The 25,919-nt window shown below is 41.1% G+C and overlaps 1 protein-coding gene across 2 annotated transcripts in view; it reads left to right on the top strand.

Annotated features, from left to right (window-relative positions):
* Positions 1–25,919, top strand: part of CD2AP (CD2 associated protein) — an 87,062-nt gene that overhangs the window by 16,675 nt on the left and 44,468 nt on the right. For both annotated transcript variants that reach the window (XM_074582012.1, XM_074582011.1), the window contains exons 2-3: positions 6,791–6,951; positions 25,407–25,560. In XM_074582012.1, coding sequence (XP_074438113.1) covers positions 6,791–6,951; positions 25,407–25,560 — 315 coding nt within the window. The remainder of the gene's footprint in view (positions 1–6,790; positions 6,952–25,406; positions 25,561–25,919) is intronic.

Genomic DNA, 25,919 nt, shown 5'->3' with positions numbered 1-25,919 from the left:
CCCAATAGTGGGAAATGCAAGGCACTTCCCTACTCGGTATGAGGAAGACCAAACCCACATCTGTACCCCAAAAGAATACTTTGATCTTTGGGGAACTGGTTATTATGGCCATTGTGGGTCATTGTGTAAACAGGAGAGTGAATCATGGGAGCAGATGCAGAGTGCAGAAGAAGGAGCCTGTCTGCAGGGCAGCGGAGACTCTTGGCCAGGAGGGATTTGTCTTTGGTTGCCAAACCCTGGTGCTCACCTTATGCATGTATTTTACCAGCAGAGCTTTGTAGGACAAAATTCGTGCAATTTTGGAAGCAGGGACTGGAATTTTAAGGGCAGTGGGGAGTCTACCAAGTCTCTTTATTTGAGCATTTGCATTGTCATCAGTGACTCAGGTCAGGGTAACAGGGAATTACGTGATGTTGAAGTGGGAAGAAACCAATCTGTTAACCACTACTTATGTTTAACACTCAGGGAGGTGTTTTCATAGTTCAGTATTTAAACACCTGAACTACTCTTTCAGTGTTAAGATCTGTCTTCAGTGGCCAAGCGTATACTATATGGTATTACTATTAAGACAGCTGTAACTCTTACATCTCACAAATTGTAGGAATGTTTCTGGGGGAGAGCAATTGGAAGGAGTTTTCTCCTTCAGTCTAATACCTGATTTTGAGGTAGTTGTGAAGTATGATAGTTAAAAGGATAAGATTGTGTCTTCTGTTGCCTTTTATCTCCAGTGTAAGCTTGCTGTCTGCTATGAAACTAAATATCTTTGTAACTATGTATATGTACATAATGACAGAAATGTTAGCTTGGTTTTCTAGGAGACTAAACTTTGTTGTTTTTGCGATAGGTGGACAGGTGGAAATACCAGTACTAATACGGTTTGTTTCAGGCATCTAGCAACTGTCTGTTATGATAAATTGGAAAAGCAAAATCTCAGTTTCTAGCGTAACTGCAGTTCTGCTGGCAAGATGTTTTTGGAGGCCACACAACTTTCCAGGGTTCATGTTCCAATAAATTAATCTGAACTGACCTAAAACCTGCCTGAAGAGACCTTTGTGGAGCATGGCACGCAACTCGAGCTCCTCTTGCTGCTTGATGTTGGACTCTCTCCCTCCATGTCTTCTGCAAATTTCAGCAAGGCTTCCTGAATAGCTTGAGTCAATTCAAGGATTTCAGTTATCCCATGAATGATTTTTTTTTTTTTCATTTTACAAGCTATTAAATTTGTTTTTCATGGAATTTATTTTATATTTGGTTTGTCTCTTTTTCTGGCTACTACAGAAAGGTCACTGGATTCTGACAGTATTGTAATATCCTAAACAAAGTTTCAAGAATGTGAAATTGTGCTCTTTGCTGAATGAATGTCTGATACTTGGTTATTTCTATTGAAGACAGAGGCATGCTAGAATTTCAGTATATTTTTCCATTCTCTTCCTCGATTTATTTATGGGGGTGTGTGTTTTGGTTTTTTTGGTTTTTTTTTATAGGGTGCCCAGAGGGCCTTAGTTACCTATAATAGCCAACTTCAGAAAGAGTCTGAGTAGCCGAAGACTTCCTTTGTTTAAAATCAGTGACGATGGGTGTTATGCAGCCATGCCTATTGGGAGGCTTGCCTTCTGCTCTGGCACTGGGATGTGGTTGGCAGAAGAGCCGGTTGTGTAAGTTCTGGAGGAGAGTCCACCTGTGCCAGCAGTGACTGAATGCCTTGTGCAGGCAGTGTTGCTATGCTGGCTAAGGCGTCAGCTATTTTGTCAAAGAGGCAGTGTTGTTAGATAGGACACTTTTTCCTCTTTGCCACGGGGAACAACGTAGTCTGTAGTGGTTGAGGGGGCTGACTGGCTTTGACATGTTTGGCCTGTTTTATTGTTTCATTAGTCAAGTTGTCATCTTACTCGAAACGGAGGGCTGAACAGACCACTCCCATAAAGTCTGCTATAACCACGTTTCCCCCAAAGATGTCCAGAATATGTGTTTTTACATAGCACTATTGATTTAATCAATTCCCCGCCTCTGAAAAGGGGTCAAAACCTTCAAAAAGCACCATCTGGGAAATTCTCTAATTACGTTGGGAAGCTGTCATGGCTGGATGATAAAAAGCTGCCACTGATGGTGTATCTTTGGCTTGAATCAGTCACAGAATTGTTGAGGCTGGAAGGCACCTTTGGAGACCATTTTGTCCAACTCTCCTGCACAGTCAGATACAGCAGGTTGCTCAGGACTGTGTCCAGTTGGGTTTTGAACATTTCTAAGGAGACTACAGAGCCCCCCAGGACAAACAGTTACAGTGTTTGATCACTCTTGCAGTGTGTGTGTGTATATGTGTATATATATATGTGTGTGTGTGTGTGTTTAAGTGGATTTTTTTTCCATTTCAGTTTGTGCCATCTTCTTGTTTTACTGGGCACCACTCAGTCTTCTCCATACCCTTGTCAATAAGATCTCCCTGAGCCTTCTCCCAGCCTTTTCTTGTATGAAGATACTCTGGTCCCTTAATCATCTTTGTGGCCCTTTGTTGGGCTCACTCTAATACATTCATGTCTGTCTTGTACTGGGGAGCCCAGAACAGGTATGTCTCCAGATGGTCTTGCTAGTGCTGAGCAGAGGGGGAGGATCACTTCCCTCGAGCTGCTAGCAATACTCCTCCTAATGCAGCCCAAAATGCTGCTGCCTGCCTTTTGCTGCAAGGGTGCATTGCTGGCTCACGTCAACCTGGTGTCCACCACGTCCTCCTCTGACAAGCTGCTTTCCAGCCAAGCAGTCCACAGCCTGTACTGGTGCATGGGGTTGTTCCTCCCCAGGGGCAGGAGTTGGCATTTCCCTTTGAACTTCATGAGGTTCCTGCTGGCCCATTTCCTCATCTGGTTGAGGTCCCTCTGAATAGCAGTGCACCCATCTGGTCTGTCAGCTACTCCTGATGGTTTTGTATCATCTGCAGACTTGCTGAGGGTACATTCAGTCCCATCATCCCAATCATTAATGAAGATGTTGAACAACTCAGCACAGACTTCTGGAGCATACCACTGGTGACTCTCCTCCAGCTGGACTTTTTTTTCATTACAACCCTTTAAGACTGGCATTTTGCACAGTTATCAGTCCATTTCACTGTATACTCATCTGGCCTCTACTCAACCAGTTTGTGTATGAGGATGTTACGGGAGGCAATGTCCAAAGCCTTGATGAAGTTGAGATAAACAATGTCCACTGCCTTCCCATTGTTTACTGAAATAGTCATTTCATTGTGGAAGGCTGTCAGGTTAGTCACGCATTATTTTGTCTTCATACATCTGCTAATTCCCATTGTGACCACTGTGGTGCTCTTGAGTGACACAAGCTTAGCTGTGTCTGATGCTTCATTGAACAGAGCTTCCAGCTCCTTGACTGCTACCAGGGCACTGAACTGACTCCTGTGTTTCTAAATTTGTTCTGTCAGTACTTACAACCTGCTATAACTGACTTTCTGTAATACCTTAATCAACCTGACTCTGATTTGGTTTGTCATTTTTTGTTTCCTTCCCTCTTTCTTTGGTTGGAAGGATGTGCCAGGTGATGTCTTATGTTTATCTTTGGAATTCTTGCCAGAACAAGGTTGCCACTTATTTGTTAGAGATTTAGGATAAAGAAATCTTCTTTGCACACTTGTATAGGAGGTGGTTTGTGAAGGCCTCTGCTGCCTCTGAAAACTAGGAGGATGTTGACTTCCTCTCAGGTGAGCTTTGGTCCTGCTGGATGTGGAAGAAAAGTATGGTTAACCTCACAATGTTCATGCTCAAGCTTGAGAAGACTATTTTTCATCCAAGACTTGGTCATTATGGACTTTTAAGCTACAGATAATTGATCAGAGTTGGGTTTGAAATTCAAAAAGCTGTGTAAAAAGCAGAGGGGAGTTAAGATAGGTAATTTTTGTAATTCGTGTTGCTGAGGGCTTCATCTCCACCTTTTATCAGTTGAGGCTTTCTGGTTTGTGAAAGTTTTGACCAGTTTATATTACTGCAGTCCAATTTATTGCCAACCGATTTTAGTATCGCATCTGTTCTTGAGTAAAGCTTTTAAGTGAGAACTTGAAGCATTCAGAAGTATAATCCATGGACTGACGTGACTCCTAATTATTGTTATCATAAGGAGTTGTGATTCCTTAAAAACATTTTCTGTCATCACAGAACACTGTTTTTGCTTGGATAAATATTGTACTTTAAGACCTTTCAGAGGCTTATTTAATCTGGACTGTTCTGGCAGTAGGATGGCTTCTTGCCTGTCACACTGCAGTCCAAATTACCTGGATGGTTCATTAGCTAATTGCTAATGTTGAAAAGCAAAACCGTTAAATGTTCCTCTTAAGGACCAAGTAGTATAGAGATGTGTAGCTGCTTCATATTTACATGTCATCATATGAAAAAAAAGGTATGGGATGAAACTATCTTGATATTCCCAATGACCTCTCTCACTTTTTAGGTGAGAGAACAGAGTTTAGATCTGTTTTGTATACGTATCCATGAGAATGAGGGTGATACTGAGTATCACTGACAAATACAAGATGATATTCAGCACCTAGATCTCAAAAACAAAAAGCTGATATTAATTTGTTGCTATTTATCTCTGGAGCACAGACTCATGAATGATGACTGAGAAGTTCTGGAGATCCTCCTTCACTTGTTGGCATGACTGAGTCCATGCTTTACAGTCTGGAAAGGTGACCAAAATGAATGTGTTGTGCATTTCAAGAACAAATATTGAAATGTTCCCCCAAGGAAATAAAGAAGCTTTCAAAATAATTAGTTCATGTTGGCGTAGTGTGGCTGTGATTACCTACTACTCCTGTGGAAAAAGGACCAGGTGTTTTGGCAATTAGAGTTGTAGCCTGCAATGCTGTAAGCATTTACTGTGACTGACACTGTGTTCTGATCCATTTTCCATGTTTAACTTTGTAAAAATGTCCTATAGTGTGTATATTGAAATATAATACCTGCTAATGCGCTTAAAAACAGAGTTTATCATGAGAGAAATATGTAACATGGCTATTTCCTAATTTTTTTTATGCATTTGTAGGTTTCCAAAATTGTTGGGTTGAGTTGGTTGGGAGATGACACTTTTATTTCCAGACTGTAGGTGATGAACGGCACTTGTCTTTATGATCTGTGGCTGCCAGAATTTCCTATCTGTTGGGCAATATTTCATGTCAGCCACTCAAAAAACAATTCAGTGCAGAAGCAAGACAAAACTACTATGCTTGCTGCAGGCGGTAATGGGGAAACATGATGCTTTGAAGCAAGCTTAGAGAAAATGTTTGGCAAAAATAAATGTATACAGTACAAAAAGTGTATGTTGTAAGTTCCAGAGTATGTGTGATGAGCAGGTAACTCTGGTGATGACTTCTGTTCATAATGAAGAAACCAAATTTTGTTTCCTAAAGGAAAAAAAGCAAAACTTAAGCCTTCGTGTTTATATTTGACTGGGTCCTTTGTTAATGGCTGTATTCAGACAATCGTTTGCCGGACAGCAGACCATTCTATCTTCTCTTGTGTTCATGGCACTATCATGTAGTCTTGGTTTTTGCCAAGGGTTTTCTGGTCTCTTCTATAAGCAGCAGAGTGATAAAAGCTACATTCCAACATGTGTGCAGCAGCGCTTTTAATCACAACTGTCCACAGACCAGAATTACACATTGATTTAATGGAGCTGTAAGTTCAATACCAGGAAAAAATACTTTCCTCTGTTTCATTCCTTAATTTGTGAATTAATTGTTGGCTATTATCGTGCACTGATAGAATTAGTAGTAACCTGGCAAAAAACGTCTACAGCCGTTCAGGATTTCCGTCTTTTAACCCTGTTGTGCTCTTGTCTTTGTGCGTGTTTGTTGTGAATTGCAGAGGAGAGGGAGGTTTCGGCAAGAACAGTGTTATATTTGGTAGTGCCTGGGTTTCCTGACTGGGTTTGAGTGAGAGGGAAGATTATTTGATTGCTGCAGGCTTGTGGAAATTTCTGGCACAAACAGAAATTCTTGATGAACAAATAAGTTTTTATTGCCAAACAAGCCTTAAGCTGTCAGTAAGCAGCTCTCATGGCTCTTGTGCAACATACGGACAAGTATGTAAATACATTGCTATGCTCCTCTGAGTAAACTTAACTATATCAAAATTAATGCTCACTTGCTTATTCTTCATACAAAGCCAGATGAATCTGAAGGAGGGTGCCTTTTACACACCTGTGCAAATTAAGTTGTATGAAATTGTCAGTTGTACACCTTCTGGCTGTATTACACTTTTTAGATGAAACCTGCAAAAATATTGTGTGTGCAGCAATCAGTTTTTTGCAGATATGATAGCAGATGCAAGTTTGAGAATTAACAAAGCATTGCATGTATGTACCGTACACGCACAATTTGAACCTTTCTTCCTCCTTGGCCCCAAATATGCATTGAGTAACAAATTCTTGCCCTGTGGGCAGTGGCTCATAATGGGTAAATCTTGGGCTGGGACTTGGCAAGGCAGGGGGAAAAGGAATCACTGCTAGTAATCCCTCCCACCACACATGCACAAAACCCACCCACCACTGAAATACGACCTGGTGTCATATTCCTAAATTCACTTTATTCTAATAGGTGACTGTCCATTCCCCCCCTCCCCGCCCTTAAAATGGTTGGGAACACTGCAATTAATAAATGAGTGTTGCTGTAAGGGAAATGCTCGTTCTTAGCATTTGTCATTATGTCTGCCTTTTTGTACATGCATGGCTTTCAAGTTGCATTGCCGTGCCTAAGTTGCACTCACTCTGGTATTTAATTTATTTTTTTTTTTAGTGGACTATATCGTGGAATATGACTATGATGCAGTGCATGATGATGAGTTAACGATCAGAGTTGGGGAAATCATCAGGAATGTGAAAAAACTGGAAGAAGAAGGATGGTTAGAAGGGGAGCTAAATGGCAAAAGGGGGATGTTCCCTGACAATTTTGTGAAGGTGAGTTTTCTGCATTGACTTGGTTTTACTGTGACCATACAGCAGGCTAGTTATTATTGAAATGGTTAGAATTACACATCAGTTGTATTTGTAACAAGATGATTTTTTTAACTGGAAGGCCTTTTAGCTGATTAATTTCTTTTTTTAGTATGCTTTTGAAGACCTTTTTGTTTAAGTTCTGCTGTCTGTTCTTATTCACTTCAGCATTTCTCTTGGTCTGTACCCTTGCACTGTACATTCTGTTTCCTTCTTCCTGCGGCAGTGCACTAACAGTTGTCTGCACCCACGGTGACCTGCTTTAGTGAGATGAACTGATCAAAAAACTAAAAACACACAAAAAAAAACCCCAAATCTACCCCTACAGAAGACATCAAGCCATGAGAGAGTTGAGAAAGTGGGGTCACGGCTCAGTCAGCTCAGCTATAATGAAAAACTACATCCTCAGGCTGTGGTTGTGTGGGTGCTTCAGCCTGGGTTGGGTTAAGCTGCTTTGTTTGAAGGAGCAATTCTGCCCTACCCTGGACTCCCCGCTGCCGGCACCGCCTCTCTCGTGACTGTGCAAAGGGACAGGGAAAGGAATGTGTCCGGCTAAAAGGTAACTATGACATCAGGTTGGCTTTCAGCTTGTTTGGTTTCCTGACCGGGTTCCCTATTTTTCAGCAGCAGATATCTGAAACAGGAAGGGTGTGAGGTAAGTGCTCCACTGGGCTGAAGCACTCTGTTTTTGGATTAGTCATCATCTCTCTAAACAGGATCCTTGACTCTGGGATCTCTGTCTCCCTCAGTGCTGTGCAACTGACTTGCAGTAGCTGTCTTCTACTGTGAGATACTGCTTCTCAAACCTTTTATTTAACCCTTTATATTTATTCTGTGTTTGTGTCCTAATTTTAATTGAAGTTCTTGTTTGCACCTTCCGTATCTTTCCTGTTTTCTCTGCAAAGTTTCTAAATGTAATATTGAGTATGCACCTATTTATGAGTTGGTTACAATGAAGGAGACTGCAAAGCAGCTAGGTGTGCTATTCCACATGTAACTCCTGAAATTCAGAGTCTGTTGAGCTGCAGATATTTTTCTCATCTAAACTACGCAAGTGTTACAGAGATTGTTGCTTCTTTATGCTATCTAACCTTGTTGGTAACTTCCAAGGATTCCTTAGTGTAACTACCGTAAAGTATAATCAAAGAGAATTTAGATATTCCTGTCTTTTGAGGTGAAATTAATTCTTTGTAAAACAGAACTACCTAATTAAAGAGAGCATCTGTTGTTCATTTAGTGGCCAGCCCAGCCCAAACTATGACAGTATTTTACTGTGCTATTTTCATATTGTTACACCTAGGGAGAAATTAGTCCAGTGCTATAAACATTTTACACTTGCTTACATAAAACTTGTCAATTTTTCTGTTCAACTTAACTGTGAAAAAGTAAAATTACTCATTTTTGATTTATTGCGGAGGGATTTAAGTATCCACTCTTTAAAACTGGTGGGAATAATCCAGTTATTCTCAGAGATGGTCTTTTACCAGGGAAAAGTTTGAAGGAATGCCTTTCGCTTGTCTAATGTTTTTAAGTTGTTTGTAGTTTTGTTCTAAGTCCATTCTGAGTCCTGTGGAGATCATAACTTGATTTTACCTTAAGTGGTGTTTTGACGATTAACTGTGTTGATGATGTACTTTAATTAGCACTCAAATGCCATATAGGAAGAAAGCATAGATATGGCTCTTCTCTGGTTTTTGTGTCATCAAGAGCATCTTTCTACTGAACAGCAAAGAGGGGTTGGATGTGGCTTGTTTCCGCGTTAAAAAGTAAACTTCTTGGGTGTTTTCTGCGCTTCTGCCCCTGTGGCTTTTATAAACTTCACTTATAATTATTTCCATCCTGAAAACTTCTTATGCATTTCAGCTCCAGGTATTTTTAACTATACGGCTGTTCAGTATGGGCATGGCATGGTCGGATATCCTGAGTTATAGGGGACAGTCAGTTTCCTAGAAGGCATAGGGATTTGGAGAAGTGGAAAAGAAGTTTTGCAGAAGAAGATTATCTCTGGTTTCATGACAACAGGGGATAACTCAACTTCAACACCAAAAAGGCAAGTTATGAGGCTGATCTTGGGAACTTTTAAGATGGTATGCATAGGCTGGAAGACTGATATGCAGTGATGAGATGATGGGAAAGCATTAATTGTTAGGGAAGTGAAAGTCATGGTTTTCTTCATCGCCAACTTGATTATAGTTCCTTCTTAGAAATTAATTTGCAGGTAGTGATAGTTCGAGAGACTGTTTCTGGGAAAGCTGTTGTAGAAAAGTGGGGTTTTTCTCCCTCCCCCCTACCACCCCTTCTCATTTGCTGCTGCAGTAGATTGTTGTGAAACGCTACTATGACTGCAGCGCTGCAAATACCGAGCCTCAGCAGCTAAACTCAAATGCTCCAGCGTGCGGGTGTTAACATTGCACCAGGACAAGGTGTGGGTGAGCTGCAGGAGGGAGGTGGAAACAAGCAGGGCTGTACTTTGGCCTTGTGAACAAGGAAGGTCCCTTGAGAAATAGATTTACTTATTTGCTGCCTCGCCCAGTAGCTCACCACCACCAGGTGGTGGTGGCCTCTGTGTCCTCTGAGTTTTTGATGGGATGGGGTGTCTTACTGCTCTAAGCAGGAACCTCCCTACAGCTCCTGCAAAGGGGATGTAGGGTTGAGAGTAGAGAAGTGTAGCAAGTTAATTGGGAGGATTAATAACAAGAAGGATGCTGAAAAGGGACAAATAATGCCAAGTTCTCATGACCCACACCAAAGGGAAAGGAGGCTGATGGTCTGAATGATGCAGTGAGGACAAAACAGCTGGAAGGACACCAGACTGGGAGGGCTGGGGGGACCTCAGGTGAATGGGGTGGATCTCACAGGTCAGGTTAGTGTAAGTGTGACCAAATGGGTCAACAAATCTGAGAACAAATCGGTGTGGACAGGACCAAGGGTTGCACCAAGTTTTACACGTTTGGATGCAAAATTCAGGGACTGTGCTTGAATACTTTTTTCCTTCCTGAAAGGATCTTATTCTCCTTTTATGAGTATAATTTCATGCATTAGATGGGGATCTGGCCTGAACTCACTACATGGATAAATCTGGCTTTTTTTGGTGGTATATATGCTGGTTTGTAAGAATTGAACTGAGGCCAGGGTATAACCTTTCCATGCAGAATTTGGATGGTAAATTATCATCTGTGCTGACCTGAACAAAACTAGCATTTGAAACTGAAAGTGCATGTGTCATCCACTAGATTTGCCTAGCCTCTTCATGTACATATATAAAATATTTAAAAACATAATGTGTTTAGATGTGGTGTTAGGGGATATGGTGTAAGGGAGAACTTTGTAGAGTGGAGTTGATGGTTGGACTTGATGATCCCAAGGGTCTTTTCCAACCTAAATGATTCTATGATAATAAATATATGATAGATTAAACTAGGTGAAGATGGACATGTTTTCTTTCAAATGTTAGATATCTTTAGAGAAGATGAATTCTTCAAAAGAAGCCTTTGATTTTCATCAGACAACTGCAGGAGAATTGGCAGGGATGCGCTAAGCCAAGCCTAGTTTGGTTTTTTTGCTCATTTTATTTGTTTGTCTGTTCTTCATCTTGTCTGAGGGCAGGAAGAGAGCTTGTTGCGTTGGTGGTGGCTGTAAACTGTCCTTGGCTGCCAGGCAGCGTGCGGTTGCTTCTTGCCTGTTTGAAGGACAACCAAAAGTTGACAGGACGATTACGGCTGCATGCCGCCTGGATGTATTGGATGCCCCAGATTCGGACTGTGTCATCACCGCTAAAGCAGATCAGTCCCCTTCTGTTCCCTCCTTCTGGGTTCTGCTAATACTGGTGTTTTACACAACTCCTTATGTTTTGACCAAGTGCCGTCAACTTCATTTTGAGTTGCTAAAGTCGTGCAGGAAATAGCTTTTTTTATTAGGTCTTCCTTTTTTTTTTTTTTCTCGTATCTTCTAAGTACTGCAGAATAGTTTTACGCAGCGGTACTGGGTTTATGTTTCACGTAGTAGTAGCGATTGGGTCTTGCTGTCAGAGGTGCAGTAAAGGAAGCTGTCACTGTGTTTCCAAATGGGTTAATTTGTTGTGCAGACAAGTAGGTGAGCTAAGCACTATATGACTTTGGAATGTTTGTATGCAGAAAGGAATGTATGGAAGCTTCCTGTGGACACTGATGTGATGCTGATGCTTGGTACCATAGAACATCTGCTGGTAACTTTTTGGTTGGGTTTTTTGGCTTCTACCCAAACTTTTTGCCCATTGATGGTGAGATCCTGAAAGAAGGATCGGAGCTTGGTAGTGCCTGGTTCCGAGTGCCAGCTGAGACCTGGGTATTTTCTGCAAGCTCATCACTTGATGGGTCAACCAGCAGTCTGAGATGGTCTCCCAAAGGTGCAGTTCTTGGCGCTGGTTTCCACCTATGTTGTTTTGCATTAAAAGCAAGGTAGATTCAGTTAAAGGGAACCCATAAAGCCTCCAGAACATCCTCGGATACTAGTGTGACAGTGTCACTGTGTTGGACGGAGAGTGGAAGGTATTGTAAAGGTTGGGAGAGAAGTCAAGGGGTGGGATGTCCAAAGCAGTCCTGAAAGCAGCGCTCTGAAACCAGGGGTGGTGGAGAAGCTTCCAGTGACTTTATAGTTGAAAACAAGTAGCTAAAAAAACTACAAGCAATTACACTGCCCACTTGTGAAGCTAATTTCCTTGAATTCACTTTTCAGTAATAAGCCTTTTTAAAAGGTTTTCTGCTTGTGTTGCAGTGTTGGATTTTGGAGTTCATAGAGTTCCAATTTTATTAACAAAACCCAATTTGAAATTCCTGTTTGAACTGTGTGTTGAAATATTTGAATTAGAGTTCTTGTTCCTGACATTGTTATTGCCATTTTTCTTCCTCTTCCTGTATGGGCAATTTAAAATAAACAACTTCATAAATTCCTGAAAGGAATTAACAGTGGAAACCTAGCAGACTTTTATTGTTTTCTTTGAGAGGGTCCTTTCCTTTCTAAAACTCATCAGAGTGTGAAACGTGCAGACAGAAATTCATCTCCAGCATGGGTCAGAGCAGTGCAGCAACGCTGTTAAGACTGAATGTGTGAGGCTTTTGGAGCTGTTAAGGTGTGTGGGGGATGTGGAAGGCTTTTTGGTTTGGTTTTGGGTTGGGTTTTTTTGGTATTTTGTTGTTTGTTTGTTTATTTAGAGTAGCTCTATTCACTCTCCAGCCAACTATTGTGTTCATAAGCGGGAAATGATGATTTGGTGGTCATCCTTCTACTTGTTTTTGTTCGTACATAGCTGAGAAGGTTTTTAAGAACTCAGGTTCCTTGTTTGATTTCATTTATTGCTCTCTTAGTTTTGTAACTAGCTGTATTGTGACTAAGATGCCTTTTTCACAGTAGTAAAACCAGTTCGATCATAAGCTCAAGGCAGTAACCCGAATGAGGGAGGAGCAGCGGCTAGATTAATTAGTAGCTTTCATCAGTTAAGGTAGAAAAGTTTGCCGGTAGGCTTCAGAGGCGCTCTGGTGAGCAAGCCGGACACTTCTCCAAGCGTGTTTGGGATATGCTCCGCTTCAGCCGCCCGCTCAGCGGAGGACGCGTCTGCCATCGGCCTGGTTCACAGAAGACTTTTTGCCGGCGCAGGTGTGTGCAGCTGCTCCCACTGAGCTCAGTGCCAAGCTTGGATCCTTTTCAGGTTAACACGTGAACTTTGCTCGCTGTGACTTTTTTTTTTTTCTTCCTCCCCCTAAATAAAAAAAAAACAAACCTGCAACGCTGGGTGTGTTTGAGCAAATATGTCCTTGGAAGAGGTAAGCTTGCTTTATTTTCCGCATGTTCTTAACATCAAATACTGCAAACAGACGTTGTGTTTCGCGGTAATGAGCGTGAATGGCAGCACAAATTTAGAAATTCTGATTGCAATATAACTTTTATATTTTAATTAATATATATTGTCAATTCGTGGCCTTAGGGTTGTTTGTGCAACAAAAGTACTTGGGTTTGGTTTAACTTATCTACCCTCCTGTGGTGCGTAGAGATACTTAGGAGTTGCGGACTACTGTGGTGCTTGCATGAAGAATTTCTTTTAAAAAGGGTGATTTGTTTTTAGAGGTTACTTTCTTCTTCAACTTCCTGGTCTATGTGTTTGTCCATGTAAAAAACAAAAAAACCAAGCCCCTTTCCTTCCCTTAAAAGCTCCCCTAGACCAAAACTGTAGAGTATTAGCAGAGCTGACCTACCTTCTTAAGGCTGAGTCTTTGCCGCCTCCTTCCCATGTCCTCGCTGGTGGGATGCTGTTAAGCACTGAGCGTGCTGTGAACCGGTGAGAGAAGTTTTGTCTGAAATCTCCTTCAAGCATAGCGTCTTCCATAATTTCTCTTCAAAAACAGAAAATAGGCCTCTCCCAGAACTTTAGACAGGAATCATGGAGTCGGGAGGGATCGAGGACGAGACAGTGTCACTCTCTTCTAGGTCGTTCTTAGTTCTAACCTAGGCACAATTAAATAATGTAATAACATTGATTAAAAAACCCCCAACAGATTAATAACTGCAAGCTTTTAAATAATGTATATAGAATAAGCAGGTGCATCTAGTTTGAAGTAATTAGGATGTCTTTATAGAATGGAATAACACACATCTATTTCCAGAATTTTGGGGTTTGCTCTTCTGTGTGTTCTTTCTGAATTCTTTGTGTCCAAGTAAAGCTTGGAGATAATTATATATGCAGTAATTTATCAGTCCTGTTGGTCAAATGATATTTCAGTTTATACAGCCTTTTTCCTTTGCTTTACTGTTGTTTTGAGGAAACCGTCATGGCAGTGGGTAGTGTAGGGAGGTGACACTGAGTCGCTCGGAGGTGTCGTTAGTGTCCCCAGGGAGAGGTAGGCAGCCCTGCCGGTAAGGAGGCGATGCTTGCTTTGAAGCTGGCAGTTCTTGTTTTTCAGAAACAAAGATAACATGCAAGATTGAAAGCCATATTAAGTAATTTTGGTTTCGGTGCTGAGTATATGAGAGAAATGATGTGTGCAAGCTGGCTCTTTGTCTCCTGACAAGGAAGGAAGTTGAGAGTTCAGGCTGGTGCTTTAAGACCTCTTGCTGGTGTGATGGTGCATCTATTATTCCTGCTGACTTTTTTCTCCTGTTTTTTGGAGAAAATAGTGCCACGGGAGAGTGTGTTATCAGGGAGTGCTATGTGGCCTTTCCTGAGCAGCTTCTGCTTATCCTGTCCATCGGCATGTGTCTGGGATCTGCAAGAATGGTCATAATGATTCCTGTGCTGGCGGGGTGAGAGACGGGTCTCTATTAGCCAGCTATTTTGGCCTGAATAAATAAGGAAACAGGTTTCTTCCAACCGGAACATAAATGGCTTGGGTGAGCCTTGCTTATGATGGGGGAACCATTGTTTCTAAAGATAAGATTTAAAAAACAAACAAACAAACAAAAAAACCCACAAAAAACCCAAACCAAAACAAAACCAAAACCCCACACAAAAACCCCAACAAAAACACAACAAAACAACAACCAAAAAAAAAAACCCCAACAAAAAACAACAGCTGAAAACATTGGCAGTTATGGCCAACTGCACTGATACATATAGGCGTATAGTCATATATAAGAGTTTTTGCTGGGATTCAGAGCTCATCATGGATTATTCTTATTCCTGTGACTCTTGCAGTTGAATCCCTGGATTGACTGCTTTGGTTTATACCAGCCGGGCCCTGACCCCGTGAGTTCCCTCCGTAAAGCTGACTGAGTCTGGCGTGAAGAGGGGGGAAAAGCAAAGCTTTGAGGTCGGTTTGAGTTTGCAGATGGTCTGAGACTTTGCACCCTAGAGCTGCCGTTGCTGACACAGCAATGCCACCACAGCCTCTCCTGGGCACCTGCCTGCCGGGTTGTCTTCTCATATCGTCACTGTGTCTACACTGGGATTTTATTGCCCTATCGGTGTTAGATGGGGATGTGTGAATTATTTCATATTCCAAGGCGGTACAGGTATGTTGATTGTAAAGACAACGGCATGAGAAAGTTATGTGGCTATACGAATTACTTATCTTGATGGACTATTAGATCTGAAATGTCACAGATGCTTTGCTCAAGAGTTAACTATTTAAGAGCAGAAAATCTGGTGAAATTATGTGGCCCTTTCCCTGTTCTAGATGGGCATCCATGCTTTAAAAGGCTTAAAAAAACACCTGTCAAGAAGTTTTCACTTTGCATTTGAAAATTGTTCTAAGAGTAAAAATCTGTAGCATCATGAAGTCTTTTCGTGGCTGAATGTGAACAGAGAAGAAAACACCAGTGCCTCTTTTAATATTTAGAATTTTAAAATATATTTATATATGTATTTATATAAATGGAAGGAGCTCCTAAATTTTGCCTCGGTGGCAGTACAGGTATGGAAGGGAACTTGAGTTACTGTTCCGAAGGGACAGCAGGATAAAAGGTGATTAACGGCTTGTGTGAGTACTGCTAAAGATGCTAATTATTCTCTCTGATTTGACTTATTCAAGTTTCTTGATTGTGCATATGCCTCTTGCTTTCCTAAATGGTGCATCGGCTTGTGGTGTTACCTCCGCTGTAACTGCGCGCTCCTGGATATTCGTGGTGCTGCTCAGTTTGGGTGTGATGGTTTGTTGCACAAACTAGTCTGGAAGGGCCAACAGGTATATACAAGTAGTTACTCCTTTAACCACATGAAACACTCTGCTCTTTTGCCCTTCCGTATTTACTTTGTACACTTGATTTGCACGTAATTTTATAACTTCCTCTCCGAGCAAGGGAGAAAGGTAATCGTTCTCTGGCTGGAGCCTTGCACAGGCTGTGTTGCATCAGATGGTGCTGGCAACCCTTATTGAGTTGACTCCACACAGCATCGCCAGCGCCTTGGTCAGCAATAATTGACTGGACGTGTCCAGAAAACTTGCTTTTACGTTTAGGCCTTTACTGTATACAGAAGTCTAAAATACAGCCATAAATATGTACTCTGGAATTCGCATATGTAATAGTACCAAAAAGGTCAGTTATCCAAGTAATGTAATAAGTAATGTTTGTTACAACCTGGGAGGCTCTGGGCGTGCATTCCAGCGCTGCATTTTTAGTACTTTGCCATACGTATAATAAATCAACATGTGTGTACACCCAAACGCTAAATACTATATCTGTTATTTTGCTTTTTTAAATGATGTTGAATGAAGTAATCTACTTGAGAACTTGAAACTTAGACCTGCGTGAGGCTAACTCATCTGGCCTGTCTTCTCATAATACTTGCACTATTTGTGAATTTATTTTTTTTTTTTGATGTGTCATCCTTTTGAAGGGGGGAAGTTAGCTCTCCTCTACTGTGGTATTTTCAGTATTAAATTTATTTTTCAATATATGTTTTTCTTTCCTTGAACACTGAGTTCTATCTATTACAATGAACTGATCTCAAAGTTAGATGTGGTAAATGTATGCTAGGCTTAGCTTTTTCTGTACTCTTCACTTCCTAAAAACATTATTTCAGTGTATGTAATGTGAGTTCATTAGATTTGGACTTGATGTAATAAGCTTTCAAACTGTTAGAAACTGATGATGATAATGGGCAGCTGCCCAGTCTCCTCTCTATGCTTAAAAAAACACCAGCAGAAAGCAAGGTGTGTTTTTAGTTGAAGTTGTGTTTTTAGTTAAAAATGTTAGTTAATATGTGAATCTTTAAAACAGGTTTGAAGATTACATTTTATCAATCATCAGTGAGATTTTGCGGTTTATATTTTTAGCCCTGATTCAGCAAATCTCACGAGCATTTAATGTTGTGTCTTAAGCAAGAGTTGTGATGGAACATGGATGTGGCAATGTTTTTAATTTGCTTTAACCTTTGTGCAGGGGTGGCCACGAGTGAAGTGCTGGAGGTTTTACAGGGAATGGAAAGAGATGGGTGCTCTGGGAGAGGGATGCAGGGAAGAAGAAAGCTGAGCACAGCAGATGCAGGAGGATGACAAGAAAGAACAAGGGATGTTCCAAGTTAAACACCAAAGTGAACCTGTAGTGTTTCATGGATCACACATTTCTGTGGACCAGCAATAGAGGCAGTTAATTGGGAGAAGGGAAAGAAATGTGTCTTCCTGCCTTCCCTTGTGTAGGAGGCTTGATAAAACATCACGTGCTGTGGGAGCTGGATCTAGGTCTTGCCCTCTGCCACATGTGATAACGTGGTTTCATTCATCTAAAGCACTGTTTTGTGGCTGGTGGTTGACAGGACATTAACTGTTAGTCTATAAAACAATTGCAAGAAATCTAATTAAATTTTCGTATGTATAAGCAAGTAGAATAAAAAAGAAAAGCAATTAACATTTTAAGATGTTTTTATCTGGCTGTGAATGTGGCAGCACCATAAAATACTCTTCGGGTGTTATTTTTAAAAGTATTTTAAGGCTAACTTTATTTTTAAAATAAGTTATTGGGAAACATTGATGTAAACATCTGTGCTTCCTTTAGTTACTCCTGTTAATTTAAGATTCTGTGCCCCACTGTTGGTAGGTCTGGTGATCTGACTGCTGTGCCTTTCTGCATCTGGGCTTTGGTCCGTGTTGAAAACAGATGGAAAGAGCCTTTTTTTAACATTGCGAAAGCTTCTTAGATATTACATATTTTTAGCTCTTGTGTATTTTGCAAATATTAACAAGACCTCAAATCAGAATCTGTTTTGACACTTGTTTGGAACAAGTCTTATAGGTATCCAGTTGTCCATAATATATATATGTATAAAAATATGCATGTATAATAACTTGTTTTATATATATAATCTGTGTCAAGATCTGAAATTCCAAGCCTGTTCCTACATTCCCTCTGTAGAGATGAGTTTTCCTTATTTAGGAAAGTCCAGTTGTCTGCCTGTTCTTCACCTTCAAATATTGCATTTATTCAACGGCTCAAGTTTTAGTCTGTAAGTCTGAAGTGACTCAGTAATATTTTTTTTTTTATGCTTCCCAGAGATCCTGCTTATGTATTGTGAGAAAGAAGTGATACCTTGCCTGACTGATGATGCCTTTCTTCCTAACAGGGAAGCAGTATGATTATATGATCTGTATTTAGCATAACAGATGTAAAAAAAAAATATTGGTAACTTGTTAAACTTTATGCTGAGTGATCTGATGGGGGCGTGATTTAATAGAAGGAAATGTTGGGGTTCTGTCTGCAAACTGGAGAAGTGTTAAGCCTGGTTTGAGTCAGTTCTGTAGCTAATTATATTTTATTCTTGGGGGGGAAGTTAGAACTTGTGATTTCAATCTGCATCAGGCACAAGTATTAATAATTCAACTTTCTGAAAATATTTCTCCAACCATTTATGAAACTGCTATACTCAGAGTCCAGAGATGTCTTCTGGAATTCCTTGACTGTGGATAAGTTTATCTACCAGGACTTTGCATCCTTGCTTTCTGTACTCTCATGTTTAAAGCATGTGAAGGCTTTAGATATAAATGTGTAAAACTCCTATAATATAGAGGGGAATTTCCAAAGCCCTGCTCAGCCCATAATGGCCTTTGAGCGAGGGGTGTGCTGTGTTGAGGAGCGACAGGACCAGTCGCTTCCATAGCAGTCTGTGTCTGTAGCTCCCATGGAAACTGCTGGGGGTTCATGTCAGCTGGAAATTTTTTTCCAACCTTAGTCTTGAACAGAAATGCCTTTGTCTGGGGTGTACAGAAGTCGGAATATGAAGCAATTTCAGTTTTGGAAGAGGCAATGACGAGTGATGCTGCCTTACTGTTGGTTCAGCCTGATCCTGGGTCAGCACTTAAAAATAATCCCAGTGGTTTACTGTTACAGTCCCTACTGTCTCCAGGGAGAGAGCTCAGGATCTTCTCAGCTATTTTGGTTATTATGGCAAGTATGGCAAAGGAATGGGACGAGTAGGAATAGCTGCAAATTATTCATCTGTATTTCTTTGCCTTTATTAAATATTTGACCTCTGTAGGCGCCTGCATTGAGGATGAGAAAACGTGTTTTCTATTCAAGGAGGAGACACTGGCAAAATGGAAGGACGTGGGATCTTTTAGATTTAAGAGACTGGAGGTGTTAAAGCCGCCTTGTGCCTGCCTGTCTGCTGCTGTAACTCAGCCTGTTGTTAGCCTGTCTCCTGCTTGTAACTCACAAGAGGGAATGGGTGCTTAAATAACTGGCTATGTGAAGATTTTTGCGGTCCAAGAACCATGGTGTTTCACTGCGCTTGAACAGATTATGGCTGACTATCTCCTCTGTATGCAGCTATACAGATTTTTACATGTATTTATATGCAGTCACATACATACATATGTGTTATTTTTCAGTGATGAGGTTTTGCAGGCTGTGATGGGAAGAGATAAACTTGTATAAACAAAACTATTGCCTGTAGATGTATCACAAGCTTCCAATTCCTCCCTCTCCCCTAAAATAAGTGACAGGTTCAATTCTGACTTCTTTATGTTCTGCCCAAGTAAGATATGAATCATAAACTTAATTTGCCAGTCCATAGGTTGTTACTGCTGTTCTGATGAGGAGGAAGAGAGATGAGAAGAGGGGAAGGAAAGAGATGAGAAAATAGTATGTGGAGGCTCAGACACTTATATTTGTGTATTTGTCATCTCAGCGTCTTTAGAGATTGAGACTGTTTTCTGCTGTTTGAGATCTTGCTTTAAAATGTACTTGGCCGTTAACAGAAATGCACAGTGCTTTTGTAGAAGTTCATGTTTTGTAGTTTATAGTGAAAATAATGTAAAAAGTCTAAAGAGGATTGTTCTTGGTATAATGACGTATGTAGAGGGAGGTGGGCAGCGACAATCTTAATATTTATCCTTGGAGAATCTAGCTAAAAGGACTGAGGTTTGCTGGGTAATGAACTTCTCTGTGCCCTGTAATTCAGGAACAGACTTCATATTTATAACCGTCCATTCCTCGTGTCCTTTCAGAGGATCTGACCTGCTTTCTCTGTCTCCGGTGCCCTGCTGAGCGTAGTGCTCTTTTGCTTCTGGCGAGGGATGTGGGGAGGATCCTGCTGTCCCCGCTGGAGTGATGCAGGGGCGGGCGGCTGATGGTGGGAAGGCTGTCTGCTCCCTCCCTTAAAAAGTAGGTCAGGACCGCCTGCTTATTTGTTTAGTTTAATGGCCATCATGAGGCTATAGGAGAACTTAGATGTGTTAGATTTTTGTCTGTGTATAAAGAAGAATAATTCTTGTTTCACATGTTGCTGTATCTAAATGACTTTGAGATTTTTATATATAAATATATACATTTCCCTGAGGAATTGTTAAACTGTGACAGGTGCAATTAAAACAAAAGCCCCTTATCTCCCCAATCTTTTTTTGCTATTGAGTTAGATTTATATGCATTTTAGCGTATCAGCCTGTAGTGATTTTGGCAAATTTTGTAGTTGTTGCGAAATACGTGTTTAGTGGATATTATGAAAACTTCAAACCTTTCTGACTAGTGCTGTAGTCTGCAAAAGAAGGAGTGGGTGGTTACTTCTCAGTTGAGTGTGTTCCATGCCAAAAGACAGTCTGTATTGACCTTCTCCTGCCAAGTCATAAATGCATAAAATCTGTGTTGCTAATGGAAACACTGACAAGCCTTGAGCAGCAGCGGGCTGGCATAATGAAAATATTAAAATTTCCAGCTGCAGTTAATGTCAGACTTTCATTTGTTTTTTGCTGGCTGGCAGCTGGTGGTGGCCTCATCTCAAAACAAGCTGAAGTGTCGCGGAGGTTTTTTGTTGTTATTGTCACAGAACAGACTCTCTTAGTTTGGCTGTACAAGGCTGACTTAAAAAAAAAAGCAAAAACAAAGAAAGAAAAATGCCTTACTTGTTGTGAAGCCAGTGAATTGGAGTCTTGGCAAGTTCAGGTTGGATATCGTGGTACCTGGGTCACTTGATCTTTGATTTGGACACAGAGGTGAGACCTGTGGGCACCGCTGTTTTCCAACCACTGAAAATCAGGCTAGCTGTTTAGGCAGAGATGTAAAAATTGCAGGCTCTTATTAACAGGACACTTATTAGCGCTTGAATTGGTTAGTGTCAGTTCTCAGAAATTTAAACGGATACATACCTTGTTTAGAACTGACTGCTTTTGTAAACCTTAGTATGTCCAAAAGGTTAGAGAGTCACAGTGATGATGCTCAGGATGAAACTGCTGATGGTGGTGATGGGTACGTATGTCAGAGCATCCTGATGTGTGCTTTTGAACTAGGAATCTTAGAGCAGTTTCCTACTGTTAGGATTGATGTAAAATACATATTTGTGGTGCAGTGGACCGCATGCAGGTTTGGAGACCAGGATTTCCTGAATTAGCTTTACCTTGATTTGGCTTTATTGTGGGTTTTAATGCCCTGAGGAAGGATAATTAATGCTGCAGTTCTTTAGCAAGAAGTGAAAAAAAAAAAATAGTGCTTGCTTTATGAGGATGTTCTAAAGGGTAGTAGGTTGAATATGGGGAAAAAGCAGTTTTTGGCTTACTAACCCTTCTTCTGTAGCTTTGTCAAAACTACATTTATCCCTAGCTGCTACAGCAGTAGACTCTTGTGGGGTTATTTTTCCTCTCCTTTTTGCAGAGCACCTTTATGGGATGCTGTGGTCCCAGCGTGCTTCCTGATACATGAAGTAAAATGTCACTGTTGAGACCCTGATTCAGGCGTGGCCGGTATCAGTCCTTACCCGTGTCTGTCTGCTGCAAATCTTTTCTGATTATTTGCAGCACTCCTCTCCTGTTTATCTCAGTCATCTTGATCTTCTCATAGTCATTTTGATCTTTTCCTTGCATCCTCTTTCCTTTTATATGTCTTAGATTAGCAAGTTTTCTTTTACCTGTGTATTGAAGTATTCAACTTCCATACGTTAGCTGTATTGGGAAGGTCTGGTGGTACCAGTCTCTCCCAGTGTCCAATTGTTCTTTCTGGCTTCTGTTGATGAAATTCCTCATTAATAAATCTTGAGCCTTTGAATCTATCTGCAAGATTTTCTTCACATAACTGATGGTCACAGAATTATTTTAGATCTCTTATCTTTTAATCTAATTCCACTATATTTTCTGTTATATTTGCCATTGCTAGTCTTATGTCAGACTTTGAGTATTTCCTACCTGTCACCGCTTCAATTACTGACTCAAGCCAGGCAAGAAAGTTGCTCAAGCATTCCTCCTTTCGTTTTGGGGTCTGTGATCTTTCATTGTGGTGGCTGCTTTTGTCTCAAATCCTGTCCTGTTGTTTGTAAACTATCAATTACTTTGCTGCCTTTGATACTACTGCTGGACTTCAATTTTTTCTACATATTATTGATAAGGTGGTGCTTACCTTACAGCCTGTTCTAGCATTTGGAAGTGGTTTGTGGGGTTTTCTTGTTATTTTTTTTTCCTTTTTAAAAATTTATTAGTAGTAGGTCATGTTTTTGACCAGGCCACCTGTGTGTGTCTTCCTGATTCCTCTTTTGACTCTCTGCTTTTCACAAAATTATTGCAGCAGCCACTTCTGAAGTCTTGTGCGAGGTGCAAACCTGGGAAAGGAGCCTGGAGCCGACTCCTCACTGGAAAGTGTTACGATTGGGAAAGCGGTTAACCAGGGAGGCTTTAGTTCCTGGAGCAACTGGCAGCTTTTGGAGGCTGTAGAAATTGCATAGCAAAAGATTATAATTTTAAAAACCCAGGGACAGATCCACTCTAGGCAAGTTTCCATGTGCCAATATGTTTTTCAGTTGAGCAGAATGGCCTTCTCATTGAGGCAGGTAGGGAAGGTGTTTTGCACGTGGCAAACTTTTCAGCTGTAGCTAATTCAGTTCCTTATGGTTTATCAGACTTGCAAGTAACTGGGCAAAAAACAACTATAAGGCTGAGAATGACAAAGTCTTTGAAATGCGAAATTTCTCCTCAAATGGGAGGTGACACGATGCTGTGCTATTCTGGATTTTTTTTTTTTTGTTGTGTGTGTTTTTTGGTTTTTTTGTGTGTTGTGTTTTTTTTTTTTTTTAACTTGGAAGATGGAATCTCAGCAGAGCTACAATCTCCAGGGCAGAAGTCTCTGCAGATGAAGGAGAGTAACAGCAGGAACTACTCGCCTGTTTTCTGAAAAAGCTCTTTATGTAATGTAGATGAGCAGGAGGAAAAATTGTGCTGCCTGCAGTCTTGCTCATTTGACTTGCCCTGTTCTTTTGGGAAATCGGAAGGTGCTTTGGACTGTTTGGCTTGAGGTTTGTAGTTTGTTTGGAAGCATCAGCAGCTTTCCGGACCTGCTGAGCTTTCCAGCTGGGCAGCTGCAGTAAGTAGCCTGGAGTCTAATGTTCCAGAAAGCACCCGAGAGGTCCCGTTGAATAAGCTTCTCTATTTTTGGCATTTCATCAATGCATGGGTTTTGTTGCCTTAAAGCTCATGTTTAGAAGTTCACATGACATCAGTAAGAGCAAGTGTGTATATATATATTCCCAATATTGTTTTCAAATGTTATTAAATATTTCATTGCAGCTGTAGCTGAAATAACTAGTGCAGTTGTTAACCAGTGGTTACTGGTGATGGATGCAAGAATTGTTCTGAAGTGGATCACGAAAAGCTGCAAAGTACTTATGAGTGTTTGCTTTCCCCAAGACATTGTAATGCTGCAGTGGTGGGAAAGCTGATGGCCTTTGAGGGTCTTGCTAAACACACAGGTGTATGAGACTCTGTGTGTGAAACACACTTGGGTTTTCAGAAAAACTTTGAGAGAGTTTTCCATCAAGTTATCGAAGGAATGAAGTTGCTCTGAGACTGAAGGAAAAAATCTTTTATGGATTGGAAGTTGCTTAAAGGATAAGAAGTGAAGGAGTTATCAGTGACTTGTCAGGATAGAGGAGAGTTGCTGATGGGATCCCCCAGGAGCTGGTTGTGGTAACAGCTTTGCGCAGCATCTGTGGTCATCTGGAGAGGGGATTTTAGTGCGTACACTTCCATTTTGTGAGTGCTATTAAACTCTTCTGCAGTACAATGCCATGCTGTTGGCAAGAAGCTGGGTAGGCAAAAAGGGTGGCAGTAAATGCCAAATAATCTGTATAAGAATCCATACCATGACTACATGGAATTTGCAGTTGAGAGTTGAGCATCGGCTCATGAATATCTGGCAGTGCTGCTTTCAGGTCTCGGAAATCCTCAGCTCCTGATGCAGTGACAGCCCAAAACACCAGCAGGATGACAAGATCTATTGCGACCAGGATGGGGACAGTCAGCTAGATGGTTAAGGGGATGGAGCAGCTTGAGATGAGGGCTGTCAAGGCTGGGACTCTTCAGTTGAGAGGATAAAGCCAAGGGGGATATGATCGGAGTTTACACAGCCGTGGAGGTAGTGATGAACTAAATGCAGTGGTGGGGAGCATGCACTGGGACTAGTAAAGTGTCAGCTTAAAGCAGATGAGAGAGAGGAGCTGCTTTATGTAGCAGAGAGCGAATATGTGTTGTCTAACCCCAAGAGAGCTGTGGAGGCAGGCAGGACCATGGGTTTAGAAAGGGATTAGACAGCTTCATCTGCAGACATGAGAGGGAAGGGGATGTATCTCCCTAATGAAACCCTTATGGGTGCTCTGGGAATGGGGGAGGATCTGGGTTGCTGGCTAGCTCTTTAAAGAGCGTATGATTGCTACTGCTGGGAGCTGTGTTCTGCATTAGAAGGGCCATTGATCTGACTTAATGGGTGTCGTCTTGTGCAAAGTGATGATTTCCTTCTTTCAGAGTATCTGCTCTCCAGGGAGGCTCATTTGATGAGCTGATTTTCTGTGAAGAACTGATGCTTTCTTGTTTATAGGCTTCTTAGTCTTGATTGGCATGTTGAATTCCAATGCTAACACCTTAATTTAGAAAGAGGAAGGTGGGAGATGATTATCAGAAAAATGATGCCTCTGTTACTTCCCTCCTACACCTTTCCCCTTGCTTCCTCCCACTTTATTTCTCGTGTCTCACTTTATTTTCCGCTCATGTCTTTCAGCAGTGAAATGGCATCTCATCTGTAAACAACCTTTGAGCTTTCTGAGGCAGAGATGATGACCTAATATGGTTTTATATATCAAAATATTTTATTTAGTGCCCTACCCTTTGGGTCTGTCATTAAAGTAATCTTTATATTTTTAAAAGTGTTTTTAAATATGAGCTGTGACTTAAAAGTTGTAACATGGGACTTCTGGGCTCAAAGCTGCTTTTCTTAGGGTTGGAGTAGACGGCTAAAATGCTACCTCTGTCTCAGAATTTTCTCAGCACATCAGCGTACCTATTTACTAACATGATTGTATGGAAGGGTCAAGTTTATTAAGGCCTTTAGTATGTTTAGATGCAGAATTCCTTGAATTTTGAGTATAATACAGCATTACACACCAAACGGTGAGTACCTGAAATCTGTTAGTCTATGAAATGCCTGTCTAAAAACAATGACCTCTTGGGTAATCTGAATGGCCTCTCAGTCTTTTAAATCTCTTGTTCCAGGAAGTTAAGAAGGATGTAGAGCCCAAGGATGATGCCGTACCACTCAGGAGGGAGAAATCTGGTAACGTAGCCAGCCTTGTGCAGCGTATGAGCAGCTATGGGCTTCCAGCGGGAGGATTTCAGCCTCATCCCCCGTCCAAAACCTTCAAGAAGAGTACGTAGTCTTTCCATTTCATTCAATTGCATAAGCTGCTGATGTGCATTTTTTTAAAATGAATATGAATTATTTAATGGCTGACTTAGTTTTAAGGCTGTATAGAAAACTAGAGACATCGGAGGAAAAAACTTTGATTCTAAGCCAAATTCTGCTCCTGGATGCATGGGCAGAAAGCTTAGATGTAACCTGTAACATCAAGAATAGGGATGAATTTTCCTGGGAACAGGATTTAGACCCCTTCCAGATTCCAGACAGTTGCCATGTAACTTCGTGTGAGCTCTGCTTGTATAGTCAGATACCTGAATGAGAACTGCAGGCCTGTTCATAATAATAAAAAACATCTTCCTGTGATCGTT

This window comes from Larus michahellis, chromosome 3, assembly GCF_964199755.1.
Source record: "Larus michahellis chromosome 3, bLarMic1.1, whole genome shotgun sequence".
Classification (NCBI taxonomy): Eukaryota; Metazoa; Chordata; class Aves; order Charadriiformes; family Laridae; genus Larus; species Larus michahellis.
This window is presented reverse-complemented; position numbering and strand designations above follow the sequence as displayed.